Source organism: Lampris incognitus, chromosome 2 (genome assembly GCF_029633865.1).
Source record: "Lampris incognitus isolate fLamInc1 chromosome 2, fLamInc1.hap2, whole genome shotgun sequence".
NCBI classification, from domain to species: domain Eukaryota; kingdom Metazoa; phylum Chordata; class Actinopteri; order Lampriformes; family Lampridae; genus Lampris; species Lampris incognitus.
This window is the reverse complement of record NC_079212.1, coordinates 139,791,135-139,804,035: the sequence shown is the minus strand read 5'-3', so window position 1 is coordinate 139,804,035 and position 12,901 is coordinate 139,791,135. Positions and strand designations below refer to the sequence as shown.

At 46.0% G+C, this 12,901-nt stretch overlaps 1 protein-coding gene across 6 annotated transcripts in view; it reads left to right on the top strand.

The window, feature by feature from the left end:
• The window catches only part of tead3b (TEA domain family member 3 b), a 50,253-nt gene extending 38,603 nt beyond the window's left edge, over positions 1-11,650 (top strand). For 4 of the 6 annotated variants that reach the window (XM_056273653.1, XM_056273655.1, XM_056273652.1 and 1 more), the window contains 9 exons: positions 929-1,081; positions 2,842-2,885; positions 3,149-3,205; positions 3,820-3,884; positions 4,010-4,146; positions 5,960-6,133; positions 7,148-7,291; positions 7,848-8,000; positions 9,235-11,650. In XM_056273653.1, the coding sequence (XP_056129628.1) occupies positions 929-1,081; positions 2,842-2,885; positions 3,149-3,205; positions 3,820-3,884; positions 4,010-4,146; positions 5,960-6,133; positions 7,148-7,291; positions 7,848-8,000; positions 9,235-9,348 (1,041 nt within the window). In that variant the 3' untranslated portion in view covers positions 9,349-11,650. The remainder of the gene's footprint in view (positions 1-928; positions 1,082-2,841; positions 2,886-3,148; positions 3,206-3,819; positions 3,885-4,009; positions 4,147-5,959; positions 6,134-7,147; positions 7,292-7,847; positions 8,001-9,234) is intronic. The other 2 variants (XM_056273654.1, XM_056273656.1) reach the window with 2 other exon arrangements.
• Positions 11,651-12,901: the final 1,251 nt, after the last annotated feature.

Here is a 12,901-nt window from a genome sequence, read left to right as displayed (position 1 = left end):
GCGACTCCACATGTATCGGGAGGAGGCACGTGGTGGTCTGCAGCCCTCCCCGGATCGGCAGAGGGGGGTGGAGCGGCAGCGACCGGGACGGCTCGGAAGAGTGGGGTCATTGGCCAAGTGCAATTGGGGAGAAAAGGGTGGAAAAATACAAATAAGATAATAACATTAGACGAGTATACCAGGCTACTTTTCCTGCAATCCAGTTCACTGCACCTTTGTCTGTACCGTCTCTCTCTTTTGTCACTGCTGAACATCGCTGATTTTTACTCCTCCTCCTCAGGACCTGCACATAAAGATTGGTTGGCGCTGCTTATTTTCTTCTTTCTCTCTGCTTCCTTTGGTTGACCTGCCATTTCAAAAAAACCATGTTTGCTTTGCTTTACTGAGAAAGTTTGCTTTAACACTTCCAGCGCAGCAGCACGTTGTATTGCTGTGTAAACTACATGTTACGTACGATGAGAAACTGTGGATGCTGGTGACTGTAGGATTTCATTTTGAGTTTCCAAAAACCCACTTACTCACAGCTCTCCCTGTAAAAAAATGCTTCAAAACAAATACTCTAGTTTAGCGTCCAGCTTCACACGTTTGATGTGAGCATAAAATATTGACCTAAAAAGGGTCAAATAAATGTTTATTGGAACATATCGTTCAGCTGTTGAGTTTAGATTTTCTCGTTATTTATTATCAAAAGAGAAAAGTAAAAAAAAAAACATTTGGAAGAATGAAGCAGTAGAGTTTAGCTTTTCTGATGTTTGTCAAAGAGAATATAAAGTAGTTATGCTTGGTAAATCGCTTCAGAGGCAACCATTTACAGATGCTTGGGATTTCTGTGACAGTTTAGAATTAAGTACGGCTATACGATGCCGTCTTTTGGTAAACTCTTCCTCTTCCTCTTCCCCTCGTCCTCCTCCTCTCTCCTCGCCCGCAGGATCAAGCCTCTAAAGACAAAGCCCTGCAGAACATGGCGGCACTATCATCTGCACAGATCGTCTCTCCCACGCTCATCAAGAACCAACTACCACCGCTTCCCCCGTCCCCCTACCCACAGCAAGCCAGGGTGAGGCTTTTATCTCAAGACTACGTCAGTACCACCCCACACCCATTGTTTAATGTCTTTATAACCCGTTCAAATTCATGAGCAGCCCAGTAGGTTTACACACATTAGGAATTTGCCTCGGTGGCATCCACGACACAGAGACCCAACGTCATGAGTCGTTACTTGCCGGCAGCCATGCCAGCATGTACCCCGCCTCTGCCAAATGGCGGAAGCTAAGCAGATGTGGGCTTGGCTAGTACTCGGATGGGAGACCTCCCGGGAAAAACTCCCGAGTTGCTGCCGGAAGTGGTGTTGGTGGGCCAGTAGGGGGCAGTCTTCCCTCTGGTCCTAATAAAAACAACAAATATCAAATCCCAACGCCCCAGTGCAGTGACGGGGACACTGTGCTGTAGGAGATGCCGTCCTTCGGATGAGACGTTAAACCGAGGTCCTGACTCACTGTGGTCATTAAAGATCCCGTGGCACTTATCGCAAAGAGTAGGGGGGGGGGTCCCCCTCCCGGTGTCCTGGCAAAATTCCCAGCCTGGCTCTCTCCATCTGGCCACCTAATCATCCCCCCATGTAACTGGCTCAATGATTCCTCCACCTCAAGCTGATGTGTGGTGAGCGTTCTGGTGTAAAATGGCTGCCGTGCCTCCCCCAGGTGGGTGCTGCACATTGGTGGTGGTTGAAGTGAGTTACCCCCTTCACTATGAAGCACTCTGGGTGTCTAGAGAAGCACTCTATAAATTGAATGATTATTATAAATACAACATTTTCATGGGGGGGGGTGTTTTATCTATGGGAAGTACCTATGTTAAGTGAAGTTATCTAGATGCCTAAATTTTAAAGTAGGAGGTAAGTGGGGAGAGATAAGTACACCATCTACTTAAAGCTGGACTCGTGTTAAAGGGAAACACTTGCGATTCTTAAGATTCTCTCTCTCTCTCATTCACGTATATAAACTATATATGTATGTATATGTAACACTGCATTAGCAGCCGTAATACCGACATGCCACCAAAATTGTGCGGAAAGTGTCCACTGGTGATGTCACCGGTGGACACTCTGTGGATGTGAAAATCCACTTCCTGGTTTGCAGTTAGGCTGCGTTGTGTAAGAAAATGTGAACGACGACGCTACACGCAGCTGTATAACGCGGCATCGTTATTCACATTTTCTTACACACTGCAGCCTATCGGCAAAACAGGAAGCAAGTTTTCACATTCGTGGATTGTCCGCTGGCGACGGGTACGGTTTTGTCGGCGTTACGGAGACTGCTCGTTATTATGGAGCGTTATCCCTGCAGTGTGTATTTGAATATAAATATGTAAGTATTCACAGCAAGAAGGTCCTGGGTTCGAGCCCCGGGGTGGTCCAACCTTGGGGGTTATCCCAGGTCGTCCTCTGTGTGGAGTTTGCATGTTCTGCCCGTGTCTGCGTGGGTTTCCTCCGGGTGCTCCGGGGTCAGGTGAATCGGCCATGCTAAATTGTCCCTAGGTGTGTGTGTGTGTGGGGGGGGGGGCCCTGTGATGGCCCGGCGGCCTGTCCAGGGTGTCTCCCCGCCTGCCGCCCAATGACTGCTGGGATAGGCTCCAGCATCCCGTGACCCGAATTCGGATAAGCGGCTTGGACAGTGGAATGGAATGGAAAGTACTGCATTGTACATTGCGATACTTATATTTTGCTGTTTACTATGATTGAACAGTTTTATAACTCAACTCATCCATTATAATATACAAAATCACATTTCTTTTTTTGGTGAAATGTCTCACCCTTGACTGACTTGATATTCTGCTCTCTAGTTTTGGCCCGCCCAAATCCCAGGACAGCCTGGACCCTCTCAGGAGTAAGTAGCCCGGCCCGTTTACACCGTGGAAGTAGGAACTCAGATTATGTTTGGTATCAGGCATATTTGAGCGCGGCTGATGTGTGGTTGTGTGGGTGAGCGGGTGTGTGTAAGTGAATGAGTGAGCATGCTGGCGGGCTAAGCGGGTGAGTAAACCTGAGTGAGCGAGTGACGGGGGAAAGTTAGAGTTGGATGAGGGAAAGGGGGGGGGGAGGGGGGGATAACCGCTGGCATATTTAACCTATCACGTTTTTGCACATCAGGCTGGTTCTAGAGCTCAACCCGGGAAGGACTCCTGGGCTTAGCCGCACCAGCCATGCGTAAGTTCCCCCCGGCCCGAGGTTCGGCTGTCAGCACCGGCAGCCCTAACTCTGAACTTCACCACTGTACTGTACATTTTACTGCACGAATGTAAGCCACCGACAGACAGGCCATAAACTTACCTCAGATCTGCGATGAGAACAATAAGTAAATATCACGTATAATATAGATATGTCCATATACTGTTGCCTGTGTTTGCTGAAACATCGAAGAAGTGCTTGATTAATAGAAACACGTACATATCCCACCCCCTTGAATAATGACAACCAGATTTTCACGCTATCTTGGTCGGTGTCTTCTGCAAAACAAGGCTGACCCTGGCACTCACTGATGCTGTTTTGTATTACATTGGCATTACTCAGGAATAACAAAGCTGAGGTGGACTTACGCCTAGCTGGTGCAGCGACACATGCCTAAGCGTAGACGCTAACACGTCATCGTCAGAATGAGAATATAAGACATGCAAACGAAATAAGACCGACACGCCCCCGACATCAGTCACGCCGCTCGCCACAAAACACACCACTTGTCATTTCCTGTGAGAGTTCAGCACATTGCGGAGTACATACGGTATCGAGCCATCGACTTAACCGACTGATTTATTCTCTTACAGTATCAAACCGTTTGCACAGTCCCCGTACCCAAACCTACCTGGTCCCGTACCGCCACCCATATCGAGTGAGTACCGACTGACGTGCACTTCACCGAAACCCACGAACAATAAAAGCAACCTCTCAGTGGCTGATGGAATTATCTGTGTGTGTGTGTGTGTGTGTGTGTGTGTGTGTGTGTGTGTTACCCAGATTATGAGCCCTTGGCGCCCCCTCCCCCACCGGCTGCTACAGCTGTACCAGTGTGGCAGGACCGGACCATTGCCTCGTCTAAGCTGCGTATGCTTGAATACTCAGCCTTCATGGAGGTCCAAAGGGATCCGGACAATGTAAGCGACAAGAGATGAAATACCTTAGAACACAGTGGAAAATAAGTAAAATACGAAAACGTTCGATCGGTTCTGTTATCCTGTCAATCTATTATTCTATCAGCCGGTGGCATGCGTACTTGCTTTCTTTTTTGCATAATAGCTTTAGAGGGCTGCACACAAGAACAGAGAGGTACTCGAAAATCAGATAAGTCACTGGGCGTCCGGGTGGCGTGGCGGTCTGGTCCGTTGCCTACCAACACGGGGATCCCGGTTCGAATCCCCGGGTTACCTCCGGCTTAGTCGGCCGGCCCTATAGACACAATTGGCCGTGTCTGCGGGCGGGAAGCCGGATGTGGGTATGTGTCCTGGTCGCTGCACTAGCGCCTCCTCTGGTCGTTTGGGGTGCCTGTTCGGTGGGGGGGAGGTGGAACTCGAGGGAATAGCGTGATCCTCCCACGCGCTACGTCCCCCTGGTGAAACTCCTCACCGTCAGGTGAAACGAAGCGGCTGGTGACTCCACATGTATCGGAGGAGACGTGGTAGTCTGCAGCCCTCCCCGGATCGGCAGAGGGGGTGGAGCAGCGACCGGGACGGCTCAGAAGAGTGGGGTAATTGGCCGGATGCAACTGGGGAGAAAAAGGGGGGAAGAAAAAAAAAATCAAATAAGCCAAATAAGATGTTTACGTAATGTCTTAACTGCCTTGACATGTCAAACCCTCCCATGTGGTGGTACTCAAAGCAAGGTAAACCAGATGCTAAACATTAGAGTACGTATAACGGCTACAGTCCACTGTTAGATAGCATCAGTTGCTGGCCGTCGGTAGGAGCAAGCCTACTTCTGGACTCTCTCTTCTCTTTCTTCCTTGTACCGAACTGCTGTTTTACATTTACATTCACTCATTTAGCGGACGCTTTTGTCCAAAGCAACCTACAAGAGAGCGAGCAGGAGGCAGATAACGTTGACTGTTACCACCTGGCATCATAGAGCACCACACAGTAATTACATCATAGCAGTATCATATGAAGTAGCAGTAGCACTACATTTACTACATAGTAATTATCTCATAGTCAGGGGTGAATTTACTGTAAGTGTGCCGAGACAGAGAACAAGCAAATATAAATACACAGTAGATTGACATTGCCACCTACCGGTAAAACAGGCAAACCATCATTATAAGAGCATGACGTGTCAAGCGCCGATAGAAGAGGGCAACTCGGTAAAATCCAGCATGCTCCAGCTGAAGAAGTCACAGAAAGTTGAATCACTTCATCCGGACATGTTTACTGAGGGAAGCGTAACGTTTCGTCACTCATCTATGTGGCTTTATGAGGATGGTCACGTCCTTGATAGGGAGGATCGCTGGTTTGAACAGGGAGTCAAAGAAGCCATCTATGTGAAGAGGGAACAACCATCCCTGAATCCTGGGTGGGGGGGGGGGGTAAGAGTATATCTGTCACCATCTTACAATGCTGTGATTGCAAAAATTTCCCAATCCTCTGTGAATAGTACACATGGCCATTGTAACTCTGGTTAACGGTCACACCCATATTTGCATATGAAACCGATCGTTGTTTTCAGTCGTTATGCCACTGTGTTGTTTATAAGGGTGGGGACACCTGCAGTCAGTTTAGACTGAAGAAGTTGCTCAGATGAGTGATTAAATGGTTCTTTCAATAAACGTTGTGTCCAGATGAAGTGACTCAGTGTTCTGCAGTAGTAACGGTGTTTTAAGTGTGGACTGCTTAATATAAACTGATTCTCGAATCACTGTTCGGGTGGTTTCAGAGACTAAACATCCTGTCTATTTTCTCCTTCTTCTCCCACTTGCAGTACAGCAAACACCTGTTTGTCCACATCGGGCAAACAAACCCCTCCTACAGTGACCCCCTCCTTGAGGCCGTGGACATCCGGCAGATCTATGACAAGTTCCCTGAAAAGAAAGGTGGCCTCAAAGAGCTCTACGAGAAAGGCCCTCAGAATGCCTTCTTCCTCGTCAAATTCTGGGTACGTCTTCAGCATCGCCCGCGTAAATCGTGATTATTAAGCATTGCATTTTCAAATTTGGAGTTGAAATTGTCCAGTGGATTGTCTCCTATGTGGAGTTTGCATGTTCACCCCGTGTCTGCGTGGGTTTCCTCCGGCTGCTCCGGTTTCCTCCCACAGTCCAAAGACATGTAGGTCAGGTGAATCGGCCGTACTAAATTGCCCGTGTGTGAATGTGTCGGCCCTGTGATGGATTGGCGGCCTGTCCGGGGTGTCTCCCCGCCTGCTGCCCAGTGACTGCTGGGATAGCCTCCAGCATCCCGAGACCCCAATTGACCTTTCGCAAAGTACCGCCCCAGAACGGTGCTTGTCCAATCCTACCTTAGCAACGGTCCGTCAAGCTTTCAAACACACAGCAAAATGCTGAAACGGTGTGCCTATGGGATCTGCAAATGGGATACTAGATATCTGAAAGGTTTGGAGGGGGTGTAATTTTCTTTCCCTTCCCGAAACCCAGAACACAAGAAGCGCAGTGTCGGCAATAGATTTGGCAGTATAGCAGACCCCATGGCCAGCTTAATCCATCCAAGATCAACACAAATACCTGTCTGCTCCAAGCTAAGCTTGCTACTAGCCATTATTGATAGCTAACACAGCTAACGTATTATTACTGCTACTTTTACCCACACAATGCGCGGATTTCTTCCTTCATGTTTTGGTGTTTTCCGGCTACTTCCTGGATAGGTCTGAAATGCTTGACGGGCATAGCAACAGTAACTAAGGGGGGCGGGACTTTGCGAAAGGTCAGTTGGGATAAGCGGCTTGGATAATGGAATTGTCCAATAGAGTTTTTGTTCATGCTGTACATGGCTCATAGCAAACGTACACAGTGTTTGGGGTTAGGGTGGTTTGATTCCTACTTGGGCCACCACTAATGTAAACAATGTTGTTGCTGTACGTTGGGTTGAAAGTTTCACACACCAACCAGTGTGTGTATTGTCAATGCTGATCTAATTGAGTCTGTGCCCTCTGCAGGCGGACTTGAACAGCAGTGGAATGCAAGATGGTCCCGGTTCATTTTACGGCGTCAGTAGCCAGTACAGCAGTGCTGAGAACATGACTATCACTGTTTCAACCAAAGTGTGCTCGTTTGGCAAGCAGGTGGTTGAAAAGGTGGAGGTAAGGCCATTCATTGTTTTATTTTCCGTTCATTGTTTATTTTTGCCTCTTAAACCAGTTTGATGTGGAACCTGCTAGAATGTTGGGCTGTGTGGAGGTACGATTCGTGTCACCGTACAATATATTGGGATATTATATGGCACTACAAACAGTGTGATCTATTGCGGTATTTTGTCAGAATTCTAGAAAAAAAACACTTCTGTCACACAGAACACGCTTCTATAGCTACCCTGACACTGACAATGCCTGCTGCTGTGGTTCTGTGCAGCCATGTTTCAGCACGCCATCTGCCACCTAGTGGTCAGAGATGCAAACAGCACAAGGAAGTAGTGCCACTGCCACATCTCTTTGTGTGTAACCTTAAGAATCCGTGCAATGCCTATGAAAACTATTCACTATTGTGAAAAATAGTATCACAATACATGAGTATATGATATTTTATCATACCCCTACTAGAGTGTGTCACTGTGTATAAGACGTCAGTACGTACCCAGACTCATTAGCATCTCACTGCCGGGTGTTTTTTTTTTTTTTAACTTTCTTGTACATATTTCAGACAGAGTATGCCCGGATGGAGGGAGGAAAGTGTGTTTACAGGATCCACCGCTCTCCTATGTGCGAGTACATGATCAACTTCATCCACAAGCTCAAACATTTGCCTGAAAAGTACATGATGAACAGTGTTCTTGAAAACTTTACTATCCTACAGGTAAGGCACAGTTCATTATAACACACTGCACCAAATCTTTAATAGCATTGAAATAATGACATATTAGTCATGGCCATTTTTAGCCTGTCAGCATAGTAGCTTTATTATAGCTGGAATTGATTATAAATAGCATCTGATTCGAGTCTGGTTTCTGATCTTAACCCGGGATCAGGCGACACGATATTTGTGTCTTTCACGATGGTCACCACGACAATCATAGCGCCATAAATTCTTGCCGTGTCTTGGTCGGGAGACTGGCAACACTACAGGTATGACCCCGACCAATCGCCGTATGCTGCCTTTCACGATCTTGTGCGAGTTCGTAGGTCGTCGGGGAGGAGGGTCAAGAAATTGTCAATCCTGGCTACAGAAACGCTATGTGGGATGCTGGCGGTCTTGTGTTCCAAAACAATTGGGGACGCCGTTGCGGCTAGTGCTACTGGGGAATGCTAACCTAGCATAGCTTACCCAGCTACTCAAACCGGCTGCTGAAGTGCCCCCACTATTTCTCGCCAACGTTTATCTTTTTTGACTCTGTCACGGTACTCCCTCGAGGAAACGTCAAAAAGACTGGGGCGTTGTTGCCGCTGCTCAACGAACCTTTCCTGGGTTTCGTCGTTCCACCTGACAGCAGCAACAGCAGCATCGCTTTCTCGTCACCAGGTTTACATATACGTATGAGCGCCAGAGAGCACTCTGTCAGACTTGGCAGGGAAATACAAAAACATTCTGACATTCTAGACTTCTCGTTGGGGTCCTGTGGGGCGTCCCAGACACCACATCGCTGTTCTCCGATTACGTCACACTACGCGGGGTGAAGACGCCCGCCATGTCCATCGTTCCCAATGTTTATAATCGGGGCCCGATGCTGGAAGTCTGTCGGCGACGACACAGTCGTGTCAAAATCGGGCTGAAATCGTGTAGTCACAAGATGGACGTGGTTCTGGTGTGTTGCAGTGCACATTTGAGCCTTCTTAAATTGTCATGGGCCTAATTTAACAAGCTATTATTAGTGAATGAGTCACTTGCTGGTGTTTCGCTGGAATTATTTCGTCAGTCGTGAACCAGAAGGTCGGCGCATTGGATCAGGATATGGATTAACATGCTAGCTCGGTCTGGGCATGCTCGCCAGGAAGTGCGGCACAAAGATTACAACGTCACATCCATTATGTAAGCAAAGGAATAATAGACTACGTCCTTCTAAAATATGTGCTATGCCTTCTTTCTCCACCAGGTGGTGACAAACCGTGACACCCAGGAGACCTTGCTCTGTATAGCGTTTGTGTTCGAGGTTTCCACGAGTGAGCACGGGGCTCAGTATCACGTCTACAGACTCGTTAAAGACTAACGGCCCTTCAGGGAGGTTTTGGGAAAATGGCTGACAAAAGCGTGACACAATCTCTCTTCAGACCGCTCGGCGATCCAGGAACGAACATTCAGACGACGTGAGACCGAGCTTAACACGGACACATCTTATACACTTAAGAAAAGAGAAAAAAAAACAAAAAGCAAAACACAACACTACACACCTTGTACGTTGGGAAAGAGAACGAGTTCTCCGCTGACAAGAACAAGAGTTTTTTGAAGAAATCGCGTGTTCAAACGAGACAACTACTTTCCACGTATTTATACATGCCTCAGATGAAGTGCGTCACCTTTGCAAGGACAGTGGAAGGTTACTGGGATGTTTTGTTGTTGAGGGAATAAGCATGTGTGCAGGGTTCCCCAGATTTACTGCGTCACACAAGGGAACTCGCTCCGAGCAATAAGAGAAACGTATCAAAAGATTGGAAGATGGCAAAAAAAAAAAAGGTAAAGGGCCGCCGCCCCGCCGAGGTCGTTTTACTGTCAGTAAGTCAGGACAGCAAGTGCCTTTTTCTCCAAAGATTATGTTATTGCCTGCCACTTTGGATTGCCTTATTACTACCTCTTGTTTTTTTTGTTTTTTTAAAGAAGCGAAAGAGAAGAAAATGTGACAGGTACGTTTTCTCGATGAAATGAAACCAGAAGGTGACTATGCATTCGTTTGTTTTTTTGTTTTTTTTTGTTTTTGTTTTTTCCTCTCACAAAAGCTGACCTTTGAGGCATGTAATGTTTAATCTGGGCACAAAGCAGGATGGTATAATACGTTTTTTTTTTTTTTTTTTTTCATGTAGCCTACTGTTTAACGAAGAACGGTCCAGTTTTACTGTCCAAATGTACAGGAAGATTGATTGTGTTACCACATCAACCTGGTCTCTGCGTCCCCAAAGCTTCGCTTACACCATCGATAATCGGGTCTTACCCGAGTCTGACTGAGTCTAACCCGAGTCTGACTGAGTCTAACCCGAGTCTGACTGAGTTACGACAGAGTTAGGACGCCCCGCTACCACTGCTAGCCTAACAAATAGCCGGTCCTTGTGACGGCATCCCCCCATTCTCTCTCTCTCTCTCTCTCTGTGTTGGAAGACGTGTGCTTTTTGTGCACTTAAATGGTCGAGGAAAAGGGTGTGGCAACAGCAGTGCTTATTTTCTGCCTTTTTTGTTTTGTTTTTGTTTTTGTTTTTCCATTATGTAGCCCTAATTAAGATGAATTGTTTCTGTACTGTGAGTTAATGTGGATGCTAAAGGAATATGTGTTACATAGGAGTATTCTGGGGACATACGTTTATATTTGTGAATAACTTTAAACCCAGCACAGAGACCGTATCTGCTATCCCCGGTGTAAAACGGACATGAGCTCTCACGGTATTCTACTTTTCTTTTTCTTTTTTAAAAAAAAAAAAAAATTTTTTTTTAGGTCAATTGGTTGAAGCTACTTCGGCTGAAATGGGTCAGTTTTGTTGGTTGACTTTTGGAACAGAATGTTCGAGTGACAGTTGAAATGAAACGATTTCATAATTACAACATCATCATCATCAGCAGCATAAAACAGCATCAAACAGGTCGTCTTGAATGAGGGATATCGTCTCTGTGCTGTGGCGCGTGACCATTGATTGTTATTTATAAGGGTCTAAAACACATGGTGGGAGGGCAGGGCAGGTCATCGGTGATTTATTGATTATTAACCATCGCAATATATAGATGTTGGCAATAACGCAGGACATTGTGCTAAAAGGCAAGAAAACTGTCATCCCATGGATATCACTGCACGAGCGATAATGCCTGCCCCGCGTGGTCCACGGGACGAGTTCGTCCTCAAACCTCATGCGGTAGACGTTATACGGTGGATTTTATTGCACCTGGCTTTGAATGTCCTACTTTCGGAAGATAGATACCATAACACTCCTCCCGCAGATTTCTCGAGTTTAATTTTATACTGTCTTTTTTTTTTTTTTTTTTACCATTATCAAAGTTAATATGTTTTGTTTTGATCGTTGTTGTTTTTCTGACTTTCAGTGTGTGCCATATGCTCCACTGAAAATAACGCGTGATTGTGTTGATATTGATAATGAATAATGAGATATCTAATGTATCATATTCAGAATGGTGTGGGAAAGTTTTTTGTTTTGGTTAAAAGGTGGTTTACTGTTGGTTACCATTGTGCATTGCAATTTTATATTTTCTGTTATTTTCAAAGTAGGGGTTGTAATATGTAATCCGACAAATGTATCTAACAATAAAAGACGCATGGTGCCTTTGGGGCCATTTCCCCAGAAAACATATTAAACGTGTTTGTAAATTTGCTTTGTCTGGTTTGTCTTTTCATTTTTTTTTTTTAGTGCATAGAAATGAGACAAACGGCATTTGATCGAGGGGCTATCAGTCTAACGGTCAGTCAAACTTCACTTAAATATCAAGTTTTGTATAGAAAAACACAAATTTTTTTATAAAGTCCCATTGATAATAAACATAAAATATGAAATACACATAAACATACTGTATATGGTGGCTCAGCGGTCAGCACTGTTGTCTCCTTGCACGTTCACCCCTTGTTTGCGAGGGTTTCCTCACTCCGGTTTCCTCCCGTAGTCCGAAGACATGTTAGGTGAACTGGACCTGATAAATCGCCCACACTGTAAATGTGAATAGTGTGTGAGTGACTGTGTGTGGACCCTGTCAGTAACAGGTGGCGTGTCAGTGGTGTCTCCCTGCCTTACACCGAGCCTTATGCATGCTGGGATAGACTCCAACTGTGAATTGGATTAAACAGGTATAGATGATGGATGGATATACAGTACATGCAACAACTACATTGATGGCCTCTTAACTCCATGCAAGCCGGAACGCAGCCCGAGAATTTGAGATTGGGCCCTCCTGGCCATTTCTAAATCTAGATTAAAGACCAATGATGACTGCACTTTCTCTGCCAGCGCCCCAAAATGTTGGAATGATTGTGGTGGCCAGTGATACAGAGAAATTGCAAAAAAAAAAGTCAATGAGACGAGGATCCCTCAAAATAAGACTTTTATTGACGTGTCAACAAAGTCTGAGTCAGGTCTGCAGAGTGACTGAAAATCAAGACAGAAGCCCCCCTGTCTATACCATTTACAAATCTAGTGAACAATCTACTTGCGCCAGTCAATGTCCTTCTGTTAATCAGGGTCCTTGTTGATCAGGATATGTTGGTGGAGCAGGAGCCTCTCTATCGATGCAAGGATGACGTTAGGATGTCTTCGGTCATCGCCCTTTGACAGGCTAATGGTTGTCTTGATAAGCTGCTACCACTGCTGCTCCTGTTTTCTGCATAATAATGGTTACACTTACATGATGGAATGTCACTTATCACACATTTGGGCATAAACAAGTTTATCTTCTATTGACGTTATGTCCTGGTTACATGGCCTTGTGCTCCTTGCCACACTTGTTTGTCACTCTAGTGACATGAAATGACAGATACCCACGTGTCCTTACGTACTACCAGAGGAGATCAGACTGGTTAACTCAGTGGCATCTTCAAATTTTTCTAAAATCTCTTTTAT